General features: G+C 45.3%; 3 protein-coding genes across 5 annotated transcripts; all 3 read right to left on the bottom strand.

The window, feature by feature from the left end:
- Nucleotides 1-140: 140 nt before the first annotated feature.
- On the bottom strand, nucleotides 141-6,328 carry LOC102709967. Of its 3 annotated transcripts, XM_015842635.2 has the most exons (4): nucleotides 6,238-6,328; nucleotides 5,129-5,386; nucleotides 2,124-3,944; nucleotides 141-2,030 (listed from the first exon to the last, which is right to left on the bottom strand). In XM_015842635.2, the coding sequence occupies exons 3-4, from the start codon at nucleotides 3,625-3,627 to the stop codon at nucleotides 457-459; spliced, it is 3,078 nt and encodes a 1,025-aa protein (XP_015698121.1). In that variant the 5' UTR covers nucleotides 3,628-3,944; nucleotides 5,129-5,386; nucleotides 6,238-6,328; the 3' UTR covers nucleotides 141-456. The 3 variants fall into 3 exon arrangements, with proteins under 3 accessions (XP_015698121.1, XP_015698120.1, XP_006662997.1); XM_015842634.2 differs by having other exon boundaries at nucleotides 141-3,944; XM_006662934.3 differs by lacking the exons at nucleotides 5,129-5,386; nucleotides 6,238-6,328 and having other exon boundaries at nucleotides 141-3,762; nucleotides 3,874-3,915.
- A 2,196-nt stretch (nucleotides 6,329-8,524) lies between these two features.
- Nucleotides 8,525-10,279, bottom strand: LOC102701396 (glucan endo-1,3-beta-glucosidase 8-like). Its single transcript, XM_040528900.1, has one exon. It carries the CDS (start codon nucleotides 10,159-10,161, stop codon nucleotides 8,704-8,706), a length of 1,458 nt encoding a protein of 485 aa, XP_040384834.1. The 5' UTR covers nucleotides 10,162-10,279; the 3' UTR covers nucleotides 8,525-8,703.
- A 7,150-nt stretch (nucleotides 10,280-17,429) lies between these two features.
- Nucleotides 17,430-19,970, bottom strand: LOC121055708. The gene has a single exon (XM_040528636.1). The coding sequence runs from the start codon at nucleotides 19,968-19,970 to the stop codon at nucleotides 17,430-17,432; it is 2,541 nt and encodes an 846-aa protein (XP_040384570.1).
- Nucleotides 19,971-20,499: the final 529 nt, after the last annotated feature.

Below are 20,499 nucleotides of genomic sequence, written 5' to 3'. Positions count from 1 at the left end.
TGTCGGTGTCATAAAGAACGGAAACTGAAATGCTAGAGAAAGTACAAACGTCGATGGCACATACGGTGCAGACAACGAAGAGAGGTCACAGAAATTCATCAGTATTCCGGAGCCAAAAAAGAACACATTCCACATGGAATAGCCACGTGCAAAAACGTTGAGCGCATAAAACTTCTGAAAGAGAGATACTGACTGGAACCCCTTCCACAGGATTGCTTCATTGCTGGGAAACCAGTAACAGGGCTGAAGGGGCCCCTGAAATAGAGTAATGTTACTTATCCCTGGGGGCGAAACACGACAATTGCCAACAGAGGGCTCAGAATTTAGAGGGTCTGAATAGACTACAGATCAGGCATACATGTACACAGAAAATGGATAGCAGCATACATAAGATATATTATAATTAAGACCATTTTCAGCTCTACTATTTCAAGAGTCTGCTTTGACATTGATAAGTCATGGGGTGTTCCTATACAGGAAAACGTCAGGAACAGAGGCTGGATCAAGCTCATAGAAGCCACGGAGCTTGCCACCTCTTTGTTCTGTCAAAAGGAAGGAGGGAATTCGGTGAGAAAACCTCAAGCGATCTCTTGTAGATATCTCCAAAAGTGCCTTTCGCTTGTCAGGCTTAAACACCGCTCTGTAGCCATTAATTTGGGTCAGGAAAGAAAATTTTATACTTGCTTCCGTGCGCTCAACAATCTCTCCAATGGCGAACTCGCAGGTATCTACGGTGGAAGGAGTCCAGTCACAGTCAGATGTCCAGTTCATGTAGATGGACCAAATTTCACCTACTCGCGGAAGAATTTCAATCTGCCACTTTGTGCCCAGCTGTCCCGTGTGTACTAAATGAGAGAAAGTATCAACAGTGTCATACTTTGTTTTCCAGTTCCGAATTTTAAATTTACCACAGGAGACTGGTATATCCTGCTCCAACCACTGTTTCTCCTGCTCCTGTTCAGGACAAACCTCAAGCCAGATCAAATGCACTCTGAATGGCTCTAGCTCAACTTTGCTTATCCAACCATAGAACTTGGGGAATTTATCAGTATCACTGTATAAAGCCCAAATTTGTCCAGGTTCAAACTTCTCACATCTGCGGCCTTCTTCAAAGTTATGGAATTCCGAGTCAGGATATGAATATATACTTGGGGAGGGACAGCTTGGCTCGGAAGAATTGCCAAAACCATAGGCACTGTGGTAATTTTTCGACAAGGATGTGTCCTTCTCAGGAGAAAGACTTTCATGATTTTCTGTAGTCACCAGGTGGGAAATATGTGCTTCAGAGATATTCTCCTTTTTCTCATTTCCAGGATCCATTCTACTGCTTGTACTGTCATTGGTCAGATCAATGTTTGTACTGGCCTCTTTCTTGCCAAGAGAGATATATGATTCCATTGGAACAGAAGGAAATATTATATCCATATCATTGGGGAGACAAGCAGTGTCAAGTTCCATAAATCCTGCTGGGGCACCTACTTTCTCGTTTCCATTTGTCCTGTAACAGGGGATACTGTGAGAAAATCGAAGCAATTCGCTTGATGCTACCACCATTGTGGGTTTGTCTTTAGCTGTCGCAAATAAACTGACAAAGCCTTTAATCCTGACCAATGGGACAACAGCGATGCCATCATTAACCGAGAAATTTGACAAGATTTTGACAACCTCGTACACATAAGATCGATGGCTGTCTGCATCTGAATTCCACTGCATGCTCCAATACTTGTAAAGAGCCCATACCTCACCCTTAGTAGGATATACTTCATAGGTATTCCTCCTTTTGCCTTTAGTCCATGAAACAATGTGAGAGAACATGAGTCTGTCATGTGATACCTCTGTTGTTCCTAAGCAAAACTTGCCACAAGCAACAGGTAGTTCTTCATCAGTCCATTTCTTCTCTTCTTCACTCACTGCTTTGTATTCCAACCAAGTGAGATGAGCTTTGAAATTGGATGCATCAAAATGTTTAATTCGAGCATAAAATCTTGGCATGCCATCAAGGTTGTCATAAAGGGCCCATATCTGACCAACTGCGAACATGTTGATATCCCTGAGCTTCTCAAAATCATAGAAATCTGGATCAGGGAACGAAAGTTTTACAGAATAAGAAGGTTCATTCTTACCAACAGTATCAATAGGTTCTGCCTTGGGGCTGTCCTTACCATTTGCATCTGTAACTTTTGATTTATCTTGAATCTCTACTGTGCTCGACACGTGAGGTGGAGCAGATTGTTTGTCACCACTAGTGGCACAATCGTTGAATATTTGCTGGCAGTTCATGTCAACATTAGATAGCACAGTATTCTTCTTTTGCCTCTTTTTGACATTGGAGTTCAGGCTGCAGTTGTCACCAGCATCTTGCTTTCTCCTAGCTGATCTCCAGAGACTAGAGGGTACTGCAGAATTGGGCACTGTAGATGCATCTTCTGTACCAAAGTTCTTTCCATCAAAAGCATTTAGATCAGCAGGGTCTGGCATCAATCTTCCACTGGCATTCTCATTTGCAATTTGGGCAGAAGATTTTCTTTGATTCACCATTGACTGGTTAGCTTTCTTCTCAACACTTGTGCTGCTATCCTCTTTTGCGTTTCCATTCCACTGTGCCACATTACGTTTCACATCTGTGCTTCCAGCTGTAGAAGAAAGCTTCAAACTACAAGGCACATTCCTAGCATTAGGTGCAACAGATGCACCTTCTGTACCTGACTTCTGCCTATCAACAGTGTCTGGGCCAGCAGAGTCTGGTATTGAGCATCCACCCATATTCCCATTTGCTGTTTGTGCAGAATATTTATCTTGATTCTTTGCTGGAAATTGAACTTTCCCCTTTGTCATCTCTGACTGAATAGTTCTCGTATCACTGCCTGCCCTGCTATTTGTCCCTGGCTTCACATCTGTGTTTCCCCCTGTGCAAGAAAGCTTCACAGGGTGACCCTGTTGACTGACAGGGTCACGCTGTTGATTTGGAAACATATTTCCTGGAAATTGAGAACTATAGGGCACAGTTGGTGTAGGCACAGGCTGTTCCTTCAGGTTGTACGCAAAAAAATTCCTTTTGCAGTTCAGACAACAGACAGTAGTATTTATGGCATTGTTGTAGTATTGATATTGCATGTGGCAATGTGGACATATCGTCCAAAATGCCTGTCCATATACAGGTGCACTGTATTTATTTGCCTCAGTTTTCTTTGCTGGATTTCTAGCTTGCTTTGGAGCTCTTCTGGGAATATTATTCCTTTTGATGTCATAAAGACGCCGTTTTGTTGGGTCACACAATAGTGAATGAGCTTCAGCAACCAACTTGAAAGCAGCTTCCGAACCAACAAAACTATTTTTGTCAGGATGAAGTGAAAAGGCAAGCTTGCGGTATTGCTTTCTTATGGTAGCATCATCCGCTGTTGCCTCCACTTGAAGGATTCCATACCAATCTGTATCTCCATTTACTCTTGCCTCTGCTGCACAATGCACATGGCATATATTTAACAGCTGGGATATGTTATCAAGCTCTGGGAAAAGCTTTTGAGCTTTAAGTACAATCCTTTGGGCACCATTGAAGTCTTTGTTTTCCATCATTCTTACAGCAACTTCCCTGGCCCTAAAGGCCTCTTCTCTATTGCACTCCATCATAGTCTTTGCACAATACACCACAGAAGACCTCACATGAAATGATCTTTCTTGGAAATGAGTATCCACTGACACATGCTCTACATCAAATACTGTTTGAAAGTAGATGTACAGCTACAACCCTTGATGCATTAGGCTCTGCAAATTTGGAATTGGAAAATAATTCATAAACTGAAAATATTCCCCTACCACATCATCAGTAGCACAGGGAAAATACAGATATGTGGATCCCACAAATAATATTACTACCTCCGTTTTTTTAATTCGGCACCATTGACTTTTGTAGTTGCGTTTGACCATTTGTCTTAGTCAAAAAATTTCTGCAAATATGAAAAATATAAGTAATGCTTAAAGTACATTTAATGATAAACAAATCACAGCAGAATAATTAATAATTATGTCTCTTTTTTAATAAGACAAATGTTCAAATGCAATTCCACAGGTCAACAGTGTGAAACATTGAAAAATGGAGGGAGTACAATGCATAAGTAAAACTAAAAGAATAGTGAGAAATCAAGTAGATAAGAATAGACAGATTAAACAAATGCAAGAAACGACTTTCCCAACATTAATAACCAGACTCTATTGCTAGCCCCATTATATTAATAGTAGAGTTAAAAAAGATATAATGATATGACAGAATTAAGCATTAGTTCTAAACATAAAACAGGGCATGAACACAAAAGTACACGCTGAATGTACATGGCCTTAAAAACCAATGCAGAATCTAGCCAAGCATCAAATGAACAAATTGGAGCTTACAGTCTAAAATTAAATCTACTACATGTGATACATCATTCTCAGTAACATGCCTGTGACACATCCAGTTGTACTTACTCCCTCCGTCTCAAAATATAGCTACCATTGATGTTTTGCAAGGAGATTAAGGAAGATGGAATTGAATAGGGGATGTTTGTGATTGGTTAAGATAAGGAAGTAGTTGGAGAAATTGAGTGGGGAATGGTTGTAATTGGTTGAGATGAGGGGATCAAGTGCTGTTCCAATCAAAAGTCATGTCGAGTCAACAACATGGAGGAGGAATTATATTAGATAATTGCAGTCTGTCTCATAAAGTTCCTAAAAGAATTCCCAACAGTGAGGTTTTCAGCAACATGACAACATGCCAGCCTTAAAGCTCTCTCTCTCTCTCTCTCTCTCTCTCTCTTGGTAAGGAAGCCTTGAACTATTAGAAATCAGTGCTCATGTGACAACAGATAATGAATGCATCAATCTCAAAACTGCATTAGAGTTTTCAAGGGCGAGGATTGGCATCCTACTGGGATGGAAGCTGAGTGAGCCAACTGATAGTCCTCCCACCACCATTCACTGATAACACAACTAATGCAAATACTGTGCAAACTATATTCAAACCAGAGGCATCTAATTCCATTCTTGACTAAATAAACATAAAAAACGAGGCAAGATGTATGCATCAAACTACATCAAACTGTGTAATATTTTTGGAACACAGAAATGGCCGTAAACAAATCTATATCAAACATACCAGAAAGAATGATTCGGGCTCGGTAGCACACACCAAGGAAGCAATCTGGAACAAACCATCCAAGCAAGCTAGAACTCCCTTGCCAGCAAGTGAAGGAACCAAATGGAGCCCGTAATAGGTCGCACCTCTCCAGCCTGCGGCAGTCCAGTCAGCACCTCTCAGTGGAAGATCCTTGCAGGGCAGGAAGGAGACGGGTGCTCGCCGGACAGCAGATGGTGTTGAGTGGAACGGTGTGAGCAAGCCCAGAAGGGGGGATAGCTACATTTATAACAGTAAAAGTAAAACATATAAGCATGACAAATCAAGCATTCAAGAATGGTCATGATTCTATCTGCATGCTGCATGCTTCATACACCAAATAAGCCACACTAACTCAAAAAAGAAAAGTACATGCTGAATGTACATGGACTTACAAACCAATTCAGAAACTGACCAACCATCCGGTGAACCAAAAAATTGGAGCTTACGGTCTACATAAAAACCTACCACGTACGATACATTATTCTCGGTAACATGTCTGTGACATGTGCAGATACAAACATACATACATCCCACAATGAAGGCAACACTAAATTAGATAGCTACTCCGTACAATCTATCTTATCTCATAAAGTTCCTGACAAAATTTGCAAACGCCAGACAGAGTAAAATGGCCTAAAGCATCAACGCGTCTCGAAACACTACCGCACCGACTGGGCTTTTTGAGCAACAGGACAGTGTGGCTAACATTGGAAGCATTAGGAGCCAGTGCTCCTGTGCCAAAGGAGCATAAATGCATCGAGCTACCGATCGCGTTGGGGTTTAAAGTATGGGGATCGGGGGATTGAGCATCACGCAGAGATGGAAGCTGAATACCACAATGCACACAAATACTGTGCAAACTAGGTTCAAATCGGAAATGTCTAGCACTAATTCGATTTCAGGCTGAACAAACATCGAAGAAGAGGCATCACCGATACATCGAACTGCAGATTTTTTTTTCGGAAAACAGAAATGGCCGCAAACGAATCCGCGCCTAACACATCAACATGAACGATTTGGACTCAAATCACACACACCAAGGAAACAATCCGGAACAAACCCATCAAAACAAGCAAGTGCTTCCTTACCAGAGAGCGAGAGGAACCAAATGGACCACCCGCACTGGACTGGGTCGGGACTGGATCGATCCCCTCCGCTCCGCTCCACTCGGCTCCACGCCGGTCCAGTACCGCTAATGGGAAGAGTGTGGGGAGTTGGTGGAGGGTTGGGGGGGGGGGGGGCGGGGTGGCGGCGCGATTCGCTCCGGCAGGAAGGAGGCGGTGCGGTCGCCGGACGGCGGGGATAGACGGGGTAGGTTTTCGAACGAATTTTGGTGGTGGCGCCCCGCGTCCCGGACTCCCGCCTCGCCGCCGCCAGGGAATAGTGGAGAGGAGGGGGTTGAAATAAGGGGTTAGGGCTAAATGGTGCAATTTAGGTATTTCTCATTGCGTTGCTCTTTTTTAAAAAAAGAAAAAATATAGCCTTTGCAAAGCGGTGGAAATCGTAAAGATGCGTTCACTCCGTTTTGTATTTATGGTATTTTAGTTTACACTATAATATAAATATTCTTGTCATGTAAAGTCATGATTTACATGATTCACGTCATATCAATAATTTCCTATAGAAGCTTTGAACGAGAATAAACCATTTAAAATTCAAAATGTCATCAGTAAGATTTTAGAGGTGTATGTTTGACCCAACCTAATTAGGATAACAACATAAAAATATTTATATTTTAAAACGTTAAAAGTATGTATATTTCAAGAGATGATAAATCTAATGAATGACGAGTGTGAGTAGTATGTTTTTAAGCAAAGTGAGTTATATATAGAGAATAGAGAATGTGTATCATATATATGCAAGAGGTCGGTGCAGCATGATTGTTGAATTGTTTTTTTTTATAATATGGGGTTTATCGAATGGCTTTATAAAATCACCATGTGGGGTTGTTTATGCGACACTTCTAACTTTTATTCTATTCATCCTAAAAGAATCAATTCTATGGACAAAGGTGCATATCGATAATTGATGAAAATAAGAAGTTTTTAATTAAGTCAGAGTTAGAGTCCTCAACATGGTCTGATTCTAACATATTTTCATTCACTTTCTAGTGTCCAGCTTCGATTCCAGTTTCTAAAATGTGGGTGTAGGACGTATGCAAAATAACCAATGGAGGTATCGGTTATTTATGCCATGCTTCCAAAAGAATATGATTTCTCGCACAACTTTTCGCATCAACATTGCTTACTCAATTTTTTCCTAAGCTAACTATTAACTTATGACAAGTGGCTTTTCAATAGGAATTTAATGAGATTAAGATGTGTCATTGGCTTTCATCTATTAGAACATGTGTTCGGGGGCATATTCAGATGTTTTTGAATTTTGAATTTTATTTATTAAATAATTTATCAATTTAATTTTGTATTTCAAAAAACACAAAACAAACCTCCTGCCGCCTTCTAGGAGGACGGAAAGATGACGTGGCAAGCGGTCACTTGGTCGCAACAGACGGTCCGAAACGACGGAGACAGAAAGGGCCTAAATGCAAAATTTGCCTTGTCGCTCGGGAATTTTCTATTGAAACGAGAATTTTTTGATCGAACCGTAGTTAAATACGTATATGTAAAACATATGTAATTATTTGATCATAATTACTATCATAGCTTAGTGGTCATTGACCCACTCTTCTACCTAGGAGACTAGAGGTCAAAGTCTCGGTAGCAGCATATTTTGTTTAATTTTTTCTCGGGCTGCCAAGTAACTATTTATGATTTAATAATTATATATGTTATACATATATGTATCTAACCGTGGTTCAATCGAAAAATTACCGGGTGGCACGACAAATTTTGCATTTAGGCCCTTTCCACCCTCGCACGACAAATTTTGCATTTAGGTCCCTGCCGCCCTTTGCCGCCGTTTCCGACTTCGTCGCGACCAAGTGGCCGTTTGCCACGTCACCTTTCCGCCCTCCCGGAGGGCGGCAATAGCTTAGTTTTGTAATTTTTTGAAATACAAAATTAAATGTGTAAATTATTTAATAAATAAAATTCAAAATTCAAAAAATTCGGCCTATTCACGAGCGTGTGAGTTTGGTGTTACGTATGTAATGGTGCATGACCAAATGTTCTCTTGGGCGGAATGTAGAATTGCCCGTGATTTTACTTTGGGCCTAAATGGAATGGGCCGAAGTAACTGCCAATCCGTTGCGGGCCGAAAGTTATTCGGGCCCTGAACGCAAGTGAAGTGGGCTCATTCTTTTCATGGGCCACGTTAAGAAGGCCGAATTTCCGTTCTTGGTCGTATAAAATTGGGCCCGGAATTTCTCCATGTTAAGCCTTCTCCATAATTGGGCTGAATTTAATAGTGAATGCTCAACAGGCCGAAATTTCTTCTTCAATTGGGCCGGGCTTGCTTCGTGATAGGCCGAAAATTACGCAATTTTTTTTTCTTATGCAGAAACGGTACTCTTATAAATAAGCAGAAATAAATAAACAAAGTATACAGTGGTACAAATTTCCATAGGATTCACCTATCTACAGTCGCGTACGAGTTCAGGCCAACACGAGAAGCGCGGCCAGCACGGCCGCCGTGCACGCCGCCACCTCAGCGGCGGCGGCAGCGGCGGCCGTGGCGGCGGCGGCGACCTGGACGCTGAAGTTGCAGGCGCCCTGCGACACGTCCCGGTCGTCCTCGGTGACGACGGCGAGGCCCTGGAAGTCGCACGCCGAGTCCTCCTGCCCCTGCGCCTGGTAGTACACGTTGAACGCGTACGACGCGTTGCCGCGCGCGTCCAGCCCGGCGCAGCTGCACCCGTACCCGAGCGCCGTGCAGTCGGCGCGGGAGCACGCGTAGCCGACGTTGTCGGCTAGCCGGCTGGCGTCGCTGGCGTTCGGGCTCAGCACGCACCACCGCCGGGGCAGGTACTTGACGCCCTTCGCCGGCACCGGCATCGCCGGCCGCCCGTCGCCGCGAAGGTCGAGCGGGAACTTGGGCCGGCCGTCGTAGGTGAAGATGCCCCAGTGCCGCTCGAAGTTGCCCGGCGCCACGCTCTTGGTGTCCTCGTCCATGAGCCCGAACAGGTACACCTCGATGCGGGCGCGTGGCCGGAGCGGCGTGCCCCGCCGCGCCGCCAGCCGCTTGAGCAGGCCGGAGTAGAACCGCTGCGCGTACGGCACCGTCGCGTGCTTGTCGCCGTCCGTCGGCCACCCGACCTCGCCGATCACTATCGGCAGGTTGCCGAAGCCGATCTTCTTCAGCGCCGACACCAGCGTGTCGAAGTTGGCGTCGAACACGTTGGTGTAGTTGATGCCGTTGTCCACCACCGGCTTCGGCGGCGGGCCGCCGTCGAAGAAGGCGTAGTCGAGCGGGAAGTCCTCGTTGCCGTAGAGGCTGAGGAAGGGGTAGATGTTGACGGTGAGCGGCGCGCCGCTGTGGTTGAGGAACCTGACCATGTCAGTCATGATGCCGGCGACGTCGTCCCGGAACTTCCCCGCCGACGGGACCGGGTTGCTCGCCGGCGAGTCGTACACGTCGGCGTTCACCGGCACCGTCGCCTTGATATCCTTCCCGTACCCGGCCTCGTTCAGCGCGCGCTGGATGTTCTTCAGCGCCGGCACGGTGACATGGTCGAACATGCCATTGTAGGCCTTCAAAAACGGCTCGTTCCCGACGGCGACGTACCTGATGTTGACGCCGCCATCGAAGCTGTACTTGGTGACGTTCTCCTTCACCCACTCCCTCGCGCGGCCGTAGTCGCCGACGGCGGCGAGCATATCATTCGGGACGGCGATCATCGTCTCGATGCCGGTGCCGGCGAGCCCCGACATGGTGGTCGCGTCGGCGTCGAAGATCTTCACCTTCTTGAACCCATTGTCCTTGAGCAGCCGCGCCATCACCTTGGGCGGCAGCCGGTGCGTCGCCATGGTGCCCCAGTTCACCCCGAGCCCATCCACCGCCGCCGCCGCCATGATCACCACCACTCCGACCAACACCGCCGCCGCCGTCGCCATGGCCGACGACGACCGAGATCCGATCCAAGAAAGCGGCAGGACGCTTAAAAAGGAAGCGATCGACCGACACGGCGGAGTAACGCCAAGTAGGTGCGTAGGAGCACGGATCCAGCGAATGAATTGGAGCGCCTTTTGCAAACGCGCGCAACAACCGCAACCTTTTTCTTTGGATCGAGGAAAGCAGATCGCCGCTCTTGGCATTCAATGGATGGCGGCAATCATCGGCGGGAGCAATTAATCCGTGAAGCTTCTGGCAGTTCTGAGTGCCAAGGTTAAGTGGAAGGAGAGAAAAAATTTCAAATTTGGCGGGAGTTCTGCAGCTGTGTTTGACTTGGGGTCAAAGGAGATAGAGGGACAGAGCATGGGTTCGTAGCCGTCCGACCACGATCCGACGGCGGATCGGAGTCGACCACACTTGCATTTGCATACACAATGTGCATGCATGGCTTCAGTTTGTGATTTGATTAGCCAGGTAATTGTAGGATTAGTTACGAATTTTCAATCAGATGACAAACTGCGTGCATGTGCGTGTAGGTGTATAGCCTAAGCGGTACTGATGAGTACAAAGCAAAAGCACTGAAGTCTCGACCTCTCTGAAGCCTCCAATCTTAAATTCTTAATAACATGATGGTGTCCTGAATGATGAACCATGCATGATAATAGTAATAATAATATGCAGGTGTTAATTTGGAAGGCATGTGTCGTCTGCTCATGTTGCCACGCAGAAAGGTAGGGTTTGAAGGACATGACGCGCTGTGCAGTGGTACAGTTTCTGCGCTGTTTGGTACAGTTTCTTTTATTTATGAATCAGACAACACCATTAACTAGTTAACTACCACCTCATTAGTGAGCAACTAAACCAGAAATAAAGAGGGGGACGCTGCAGCTCTTTGCACACTGCTCTCTTCGGCTCCATACTTCGTACGTGTTAGACAATATTAAGATTAAACTTTTAAAATCTTATTAAGTACCAATAACTCTTAAGATATACTACTTTCATCCCAAATGTTTGACTCTGTTTTTTATATGTATTAAAAAATTTTTATGACAAATTAACAATTGATATATTGAGATACAGATGTATCTTAATATATACGTGTTTGACTGGCCGACTAACAATTGATATATTGAGATACATCTTAATGTACCAAATTTTTATGCCAAAATCTTTAGTACCTCAAATTACTGTAAAACAACGCAATTAATAAACATGTGAGTTCCCTTGCACAATTAAGAGAGAGGAGTTAATTTAACCAGACTACTTGTTAATTATATACCGTCCATAATGTGGAAACGTGGATAAAAATCACTTGAAATTTAATTACCCAGACTTTTCCCGTTCATCAGTAGCAATGCGTTTTCACTTTTCACCATAAGCAACAGATGGCTCAAGTCAACCGTCAAATACTGAAGGACTTTTTGGCATCCATAATATTCAGCTACTAGTAAATATTGTCTTCTAGTAGAAATAGTAGGGTGGCAATTGACAACCCCAAGCCATTGAAATATATGTCAGGCTAGCTGTTTCTCATGGTTTTCATTACTTTTCGCACTTGTTTCATTACTTTTCAGGTGAAAATTTTATTGAAACAAGAACTGCAGAGGATTGAGGATCTAAAACCCAACATTTTAAATCCACATTGGAGTGAAATTCTCCCGATGGAAATGTAAACTGTGTTCCAATAACATACGATAAATTTATCTCCATCCTCCATGACAATTTATTTGCTATAAATCTAGTCCACACAATTTCAGCTCTTAATAAATAAGGGTAATGATACAAAAAATAAAGCTCCCATGAAAAAACCCAATATTTTATTTTTGAAGAAAAATTCCATCTCTCCCCATCAATGTTTCAGCCACTATACCATAATATTGGAGGCAAACATGTGACGTGTCACCAGCAAGGTTAAGAAATGAAAAATGAGGGGCTAATATTTACAACTTCGAAACAGTAAACATAGACAGAGCATGCCTACATCACGGGACCAATATAATTTGACAAACCAGTAATTAACACGAATACACGCAGTAATTAACACGAATACACGATAGATTGACATGTGAGCAAGTACTCCATATATCAGTGCGCTACTGCAGATGCAGTGCTACATATCATCCTGTTTGCTATTAAGATGCTATGCTCATGCTTTCTTTAACAACCACAATATACTTGAAAGATCATAAATAAATTGGTACGTATCGGATGGTATCGGTATCTTGAGGTTTTTTTTTATTTTTTTACCGGAGCAAATCTCTGCTCCAAAAGCAATCCTTGCATATAACGAGCATTTTGGAACTAGGCAGTAGTAGCAAGTAGTAGCACTACGATTGTCGACTGGTAGTAGAAATGAAAGAAAATATTGGGGGTGATTGTTTGCATGATTTTTTTATTAAAAAAGACAAACGGCATATTTAAAAATAATAATTTATGTATAAAAAATTTATATACGTATTCTTAGCGATCAAAAAACCAAAAAACCAAGGCCGAAAAATAAACTTCACTGAAAATACTCTAAAATTAACTCTAAATCTAAGATTGAAAATTTAAATTTTGTCAAATAACAATAAGGAGGAGTGAAAAAATAAGGGTGATTGATTTTCTCTTCTCTGCGACTAAACCCACCGTATCTTTTCATGGGTAGCCATTGTTGAACTATTTTGGATAAATTTCACATTATTTCCTAGTTGATAAAGATACATCATTCGAGTTATCGTAACTATTGATTGTTTTATGGGTCCACTGAAAATAAATCCGGTTGTTGGGTTATGATCGTAATAAGGAAAATCCGGACTGGTGAGTGACCCAACAGACCCGCTTAGTTCACCGGTCCTCTAGTGTGACTGATGGGCTAGATAGTTAAACCGTGCTTTTTCACAAAATGCATGGTTAGGAGGTGGTCCTATCTATGCCTATGCCTAGACCAATAATAATCCCGTCTAGCACACCTATTTCATACTTTTTTTTCTGTCAAAAATACCATGTGAATTATCAATCCACGAAGACGTGGGTGTAGGGATTATCGTCGGTTGACTCACGAGTATTTTATGGTTGACTGTAGTCCAACTGAATAAACTAAATTTTATTTTATTGAATTAGAGCTGACCCTAAATTATCCGCGGATCGATCCATACATATCCTTATGTGGGCATTTAAGGGCCATTTACTCCATCTTTTGGTTTATGCTTACACTTATAAGCCAAAATTTAAATTTTTAATCTTAAATTTAGATTTAATTTTGGAGTTTTTTCACCGTTATTTATTTTTCAGCATTGGTTTTTAAATCGTTAAGAATATGTATATAAAATTTTTATTCATAAATTATTTATCGTTTGTAAATATGTTGTTTGGTTTTTTCATGAAACATCCAAACAATCACCCCTACCAGTCTAATCGTGTTTTTTTCATTAAAAGCTGGTTTTTTTCCCACTATGGTTACGATAGACTATTGACTGTTTTGTGCGTTTGAAAAAGCTTACGATATGATCTGAGTAGAAAAGAGGTTTTGTTTCTGCAAGATTTGGAGGGCAGTGGAATCTTCTCTCTCCTTTATCGTGGCTACAAAACAAGAGCTCTAATTGAGCCAAATCACCAAGATATTCCCAGGTACCCAGCCATCAGATATAGCCATGACAAAACGAATTAATATGTCCGTTGCATCTTGATTAATTTCTTCATTCATTGCCAATATCCTGTATACAGCTGCAACATGCGTGTTTCTCGGTGTTCATGCCCCAAAAGTCCACTATACATGAGTCAGTATAATTAATTAATAACAAGAAACGATATATGTCTTAGCCGATCCTTAATTATAATTAGGGGTGAAATCAAGTCGGCTACGGTGGGACCACGACATTCTCATATTCTAAGTTTCTAACCCATATTTTCTTTTGAATTTGGAACGAGGAGTGCCGGATAATATATCCCATGCATGTCTCATATTCTAACCCATTTTTTTTCTAAAAAATAGATTTTTATCTTATTTATATGTAGACTCATAATATATTTTTCATGTTTATATATTGGCTTATAATATATTTTATTATATATTTAATAATATGTGATATGTAGACGGATATAGCTCTTCACATATCCTTACCCATATTTTTTAATGGATTTGGGTCGGATAACATGGGTATCCATTTTTCTTTTCCACGTCCTTTCCATAAGCCTTATGTCGGGTGGGTTGGTGAAAAACACCCGTCCCGTTTTTCTCCTAATTATAATCGTTATCACTGGTGCAATTTCTCTTGGCTGACAACTCTAGATTCATGAACACGGGATAACTCATTTTACTACTGTTTGACATGATTTCAAAAACCTGATGAAGTGTTGGATCAAGTATTCAGTGAGAAGCATGGCAGTTCCATCTTGTTATTCCTTTATACGTGTCTTGTCGTTTCGAGATGAATTGGTACAAATATATATATATATGCATGCGAGAAACATCGGCTAATTAAAACATATCGGTAAATGGTACAGACTCGTCCAATCAAGATCGATGGACTCATGGACAGATAGCATTGGCTAATTAATTTCCTTGCAGTTTACAAGTGATGCATACGAGATTTACACTGTTGCTCATATTTTGCCGATACAATTTTAGGCATTGCATTGGTTTTAAATTTGTTTAACTGTTTGGAATTACCTGTAAGATGTTAAGATATATGTTGGTGTTGATCATAGGAAATACACCTTATCTGATTCTAATCTTTTTGACATATTATTATGTAATGAATTAGATAAATATAAGCATCCTCATTGTTTATGTGCTCGAGCGTTCCTAATGGAAGGAGACATGTATCCCCTCCATCCCAAAAGAAATAAATTGTTAGAAATAAAGCTGAACAAATGGATGTCCATATTCATACGAACAAATAGATGTTCATATTCATAACTAAAAGTTCGTTTTTTTTAATAAGGGAGAACTGTGCTATACAGGAGATGAAGCAAATCGAGTATATATGGAATGATTATGTGATTTTATTTTTGCAAATATCATCTCTAGCAAACAATATACTATGAGCATTAAATACGTAGACATCTAACACACACAAAATTAATTGTAATACTTTATCTTTGAATAAATTCAAACCAATTTTTTATTCGGTAGAAAGTTTATCAGTAGAAATATTTCACTCATGCAGAAAGTTTCAAAATGAATTTATAGAAACTTTATGGGTAACTCGTTTTAGTTCGCGTAGAAAATTTTTGAGTGGAAAAGTTATATTTCAGAAAGTTTGACAATTTAAGTGGATGGTTCTTTCAAGTAAGGAGTCCTTTAAGACAGTTTAAGTTATATTTTTTCAACAGAACCAAAATTAAGATACTTGTTTTTAGAAACCAAATTAATTTCATGTGATTACACGGATTCTATTAACGGAATTAGACACACGGAAACTTGCAGTAACGATGTGACAACGTGCAACTGGGCATGTCCACAATGGTCGTTCATATATATATATATCCACGTCAGATTAATTATCATACGTGACATCATTAACTCAACAAAAAATTGGACGTTGTCTCTTTGTTTGTCTACTGCTTGAACATGTGCTTTCAAGTTGCATGCAATATTTTCTATAGAAAACATCATGCATTGGTTGCATACAACAAATACAAGACATAAAGAATAGTGTATTAAATATTATACAGACAAACAATTAGACTATCCATGTACAACTTGTCTGTTTAGTTGTCTGCTTATACCAAGTAGACAACGGTTGTCTATACTGTTATACATGCTCTAAACTACTTGAGTGAGGAGGGTGTTGTCTGTTTGTGGTCCCATAATATGTGTGGAATATGTATCCCGTTAGCTAAGCCAAAGCGGTGAAGCCTAAGTCATGTTCACCAATCAATACTACGTGCGTGTTCGTACACATATGAGCAGACCCATGCAATTAACCTTAAACCCTTATTATTATTATTATTGTTATTATTATTATTATTATTATTATTATTATTATTATTATTATTATTATTAGAACTGCTAGCGTACGGATTACCGTCCGGACGATATTTTTAATGTATGGGTGTCCTCCACATCGCCCGTCTCCATGCCTCCACGCCACACGCGCCTTCGTGTGCCTCCACATCGTCGTGCCACCACGCCTCCGCGTCGCACGCCTCCGCGTTGTCACACCAACGCGTCACGCGCCTCCACGTTGTCATGCCAGCGCACCATGGCGTTGTCGCTCCCCCCGCAGCGTGTCGCACGCCTCCATTGTCTTCGCGCACAGATGCACCTCATGTACCAGTACGTAGCTGGTACCAGATGATACCACTGGTATGATACCAGTTGGTATCATTTGGTATCATAGTGTCGTATGACAAGCAAAGCTCAAAAAGATGCAGGTATCATATGGTACCAGGTGGTACCAAGCGGTACCATATGGTTCTAAGTGGTATCATATGATATCAATATGTATCAACATGTATCAGTAAGTATCGATAGATATCACTTGATTTCTATATGGAAATTAGATGATACCAATTAGTATCATCATGTGTCAGATGATACCAAAAGATACCAGAAAGTATCAACATGTATCAATCCACTAGGTTCTAAGAGATATCAGAAGGTATCATCATATATCACGTGATATCAGAAGGTATCAACATGTATCAGATGACGACGGCGGCAGCTAGCCTCCACTTCATGGCGCATGATCGGATGCTTACGGACTCCTCCGACGAACCCACCGCCGTCCGGTAGCCGCACGAGCCGAGGTGAGGAAAGCGAAAAGGAGATCGGATGTCTAGTAGCTAATCTATCTAGCAGCTGCACATCAGAGGGGACAGGCGTGTGTAGGCACGCATGCAACAGCTAGCCATGCATGCATGCAAATATATATACATGCTCTCAATCAGCCGGCTGATGATCAATCTACATAGGCAAATTAATTGAGGTCGCATGCGCGGGCGCGTGCGCCGTCGGCTAATCACGTAGCAGAAAAGACGCATGTGGCAAAAACTCCGTTTAGCTCTCCCGCTCGAGCGTGACAAAAACTTCATTTAACTACCATCCGAATGACATGCCGTTCTATAGTTTTTCTGTATTATTATTAATCAACAATAGTTCCAAAAACAATACAAAAGTATAAAAAGAATTCTTAAAACAAACAATTACAAAACAATAACAACACAACTAAAACCGCAGCAACGAGCAGGGTGTACTACTAGCTTCACAGGAATTCCCACGAGAGAGACGTAAGATTCCACGTTTTCAAACCCACCCTAAAGCCCTAAGTCCTAAACCCGCAAATTACTCCGGCTGAACCTGCAGAATGTGGTCTAAAGTCGCCCTTGCCGCCAGCGTCTCTGGGTGATCGTCGCCGGAGACCACGTCCAGGATGGTGATCGCCGTCAAGATGTGGTTCTCGGCGAGCGTGAACTCGCCCCCTCGGAGCATGAGCTTGGCACGCATCTTCATCAGCTCTGCCCTGGACAGTGCAAGCTCGTGGTACAGGGGCGGGTCCAGGTTGACGCTGCCGCTCGCCACGAACCTCTCCTCCTCGGCGCGGACTGCGTCGGCGGCCTCCACGAGCAGGTCGGTGACGGCGGCGTACGACGAGTACGCGGTCACGCCGTGCGCCGTGAGCGGCACGGCGAGGCGCGTCACGAACTGGGGGAGCTCCTTCGTCGGCAGGTCGATGGCGACGGCCGGCGCGAACTTGAACACCGACAGGCACGCCTCCCACGCGTGCTCGGCGTGCTCCTCCACGGAAGCAAGGGCCGCGACGGCGCGGACGGCGCGGCGGGCGGCCTCCTGGCCGGAGCCGACGATCTTGCGGCCGAAGAGCGCGAACACGCGTTGCACGGAGACGGTTGTCGCCCGCGTGCACCGCCGTGCGATCCCGAGCCGCAGCAGCGCCACCAGCGGCTCCGGCTCGGCGGAGGCGCGGCGGCCGGATGCTGCTTTGGACGCTCTCCGGGAGGAGCATGAGAGGCGCAGCGCGAGCTTCATCTGCTTCCATAGCCGCCTCTTCGGCTCGCCGCCGGCGGCCGCCGCCAGCAAGGCCACCGGGATCGGTGACGGACCGAAGAAGCCGCTGGTCTCGACCATCCGTGCCGCCGCCGCGCCGAGGCCGTCCTTTTCCTCGTCCAGCAGCGCGAAGCACACGTCGAGCAGCTGCACCAGGCCTGGGTTGTCCCGCAGCGCCGGCTCGTCTGCCTCCTCCCACGTCGGCGCGCGGTACGACGCGTCGTTCATCGCTCGCCGGAGCTCGGCCGGCTCGACGGCAAGCTCGGACAGGATCGCGCCGACGAGTGCGAGGGCGAGAGGCACGCCACGTACCTTCTGCTCGATCGACCTCAGGGCGATGGCGTCCTCGCCGCAAAACTCGAGAGCTCCCTTGTTCGTCATCAGCAGCATGGCCTCCTCCGCCGCCAGGGATGGCGCAAGCGAGAACGTTCTTACCCTCTGCAGCCGGTGCAGCCGCGTCGTCGTGATGATGACATGGCTGCGCGCAGCGGCGCCGGCGACAACGCCAGGAAGGAGCTCATGCACGTCGCGGCTGTCCCACCAGTCCGTCTCGCTCTCGAGGTTGTCGATGACGAGGAGGTAGGGGATCTCACGCGAGAGCTCCTTCTTGATCTTGGCAATGGCGTCGCCCTCGATGCCACGAAAGACCCACTCCTTTCTGCCGCTGCTGCTCCTGTCACCGGCGGCGATGAGCGATAGGTCGTCGCCGACGGCCAGGCCGAGCTGGTCGGCGAGCTTGAGGTACCCCATGCGCAGGTACCTCGCCTCGCCACAAACCCACAATACCTTCTTGTACTCCATGGCGTGCCGGTGCGCGTACTCCAGCACCAGCTCCGTCTTCCCAGAGCCGGACGGGCCGGAGATGCAGGCGATGCCGTCCATGAACGCCGCCTCGCCGAACACCTCGACCTCGACCAGATGCGTCGGTCTCTTCCCGGTAGCCTTATCGCCGCCGAGGATAGACTCGAGGTCGAGCAGCTCCCTCTCCCTTCCGACAAAGCAGGCGTTGCGGGGGAAGGGAAGCTCACGATGCACCGCGTCCGCCGAGCGCCATGACCGGATGGTCTCGGCCACCGTGCGGCGCCCAAGCCTCGATCCGATGATCTCGAGCAGGTCGATCAGGCGGTGCCTCTGGTTCCCGGCGTCCACCTCCACGGCCGGATCCGCCCGGAACAGGGCGTCCACCGCCTCCCTCCACTCCCGCTCGCCGCCGTCGTAGACCTTCCACAGGTGGCCTCCGAACCTCCCCCACAGGTGGCTGTTCCCCTCCACGACGTCGTCCGCGCGGCAGTCGCCCTTGCCGAGCCCGACGAACACCGGCACGAGCCTGCCCCGCTCCACGAACGCCCGGATCTCATCCAGGCAGTAGGGGTTCCCCAGCGACGCTGGTGCGACGACGACCACGCCGGCCACCGCGACGTCCATCGCAGCGCGCGCGGCCGCGTGCGACGGCGCGTCGCGGCACCGGCTCCGGTCCGCCGCCACGCAGCGCACGCCGAGCGCCTCCATCTCCGCGCACAGCCACACCACGAACCGCTCCACCGCCGCCGCGCCACCGCCCCCATACCCTACATACACGTCGCACCCCCGCGCCCTCGCGAGCGCCGGCGGCGCCGGCGCCGCCGCCTCCTCCCTCACCACCCCCACCCCACCATCATCTACCCCCAAAGATAACCCGCACCGCCGCCGCGGGATCTCCGGCGCCGCAACATCCAAGATCCGGATCCCTTTCTCTTTGCCCGCCGCCCCACCAAAACCCGAGGAGGAGGAGGACGCCCCGAAACCTTGGACACCATTAGCTCTCTTACCCCAAGCAGCCATTGCCCCCAAATCCAATCCCCGCTCCCCCCAAATCACTCGACCAAATCTTGCAGGGAATCGATGGAGATGTGGACTCGCCTACGAATCAGGAAAGGAATGATCGATGGAACTGCACGAGCACTGGAGATTATCTCACGCCGCCATGAAAGCTTTCCAAAGGGAGAGGCGAGGCCAGAGCGGGAGGGTTTAAATGTACTAGGAAAGGTTTTTTTTGGTTATATGCCCAGTGCATTAACACCTAATGAACCATATCTTCTGCTCGATCTGAGCCGTCCATCAAGAATCGACGGTGGCGACAACGGCCAGGGGTGGAGGAAGGGGATGGTTCGCGTGACACTGGCTGGTGGGGCCATGGATGGATGGCCAACTTGACTTGCTGTTTTTCTTTGGAGGCAGGTCACTGGGATACATACAGACATACGATTTAAGAAATTCATTTCTCTACTGCTTAAAATTTATGTTAATATTTTCTCTACTACTTAAATTATTAGCTAGACGCGTCACTACTAATAGGTGGTGACACACTTGT

Source organism: Oryza brachyantha, chromosome 11, assembly GCF_000231095.2.
Source record: "Oryza brachyantha chromosome 11, ObraRS2, whole genome shotgun sequence".
Lineage (NCBI taxonomy): Eukaryota > Viridiplantae > Streptophyta > Magnoliopsida > Poales > Poaceae > Oryza > Oryza brachyantha.
The sequence above is the reverse complement of the archived record's forward strand: the minus strand, read 5'-3'. Positions and strand labels throughout refer to the sequence as shown.

Excerpts from the sequence above, each read along its gene's own strand:
- LOC102709967 (XM_015842634.2), bottom strand. The coding sequence starts at position 3,627 with ATGATGGAGTGCAATAGAGAAGAGGCCTTTAGGGCCAGGGAAGTTGCT.
- LOC102701396 (XM_040528900.1), bottom strand. The coding sequence starts at position 10,161 with ATGGCGACGGCGGCGGCGGTGTTGGTCGGAGTGGTGGTGATCATGGCG.
- LOC121055708 (XM_040528636.1), bottom strand. The coding sequence starts at position 19,970 with ATGGCTGCTTGGGGTAAGAGAGCTAATGGTGTCCAAGGTTTCGGGGCG.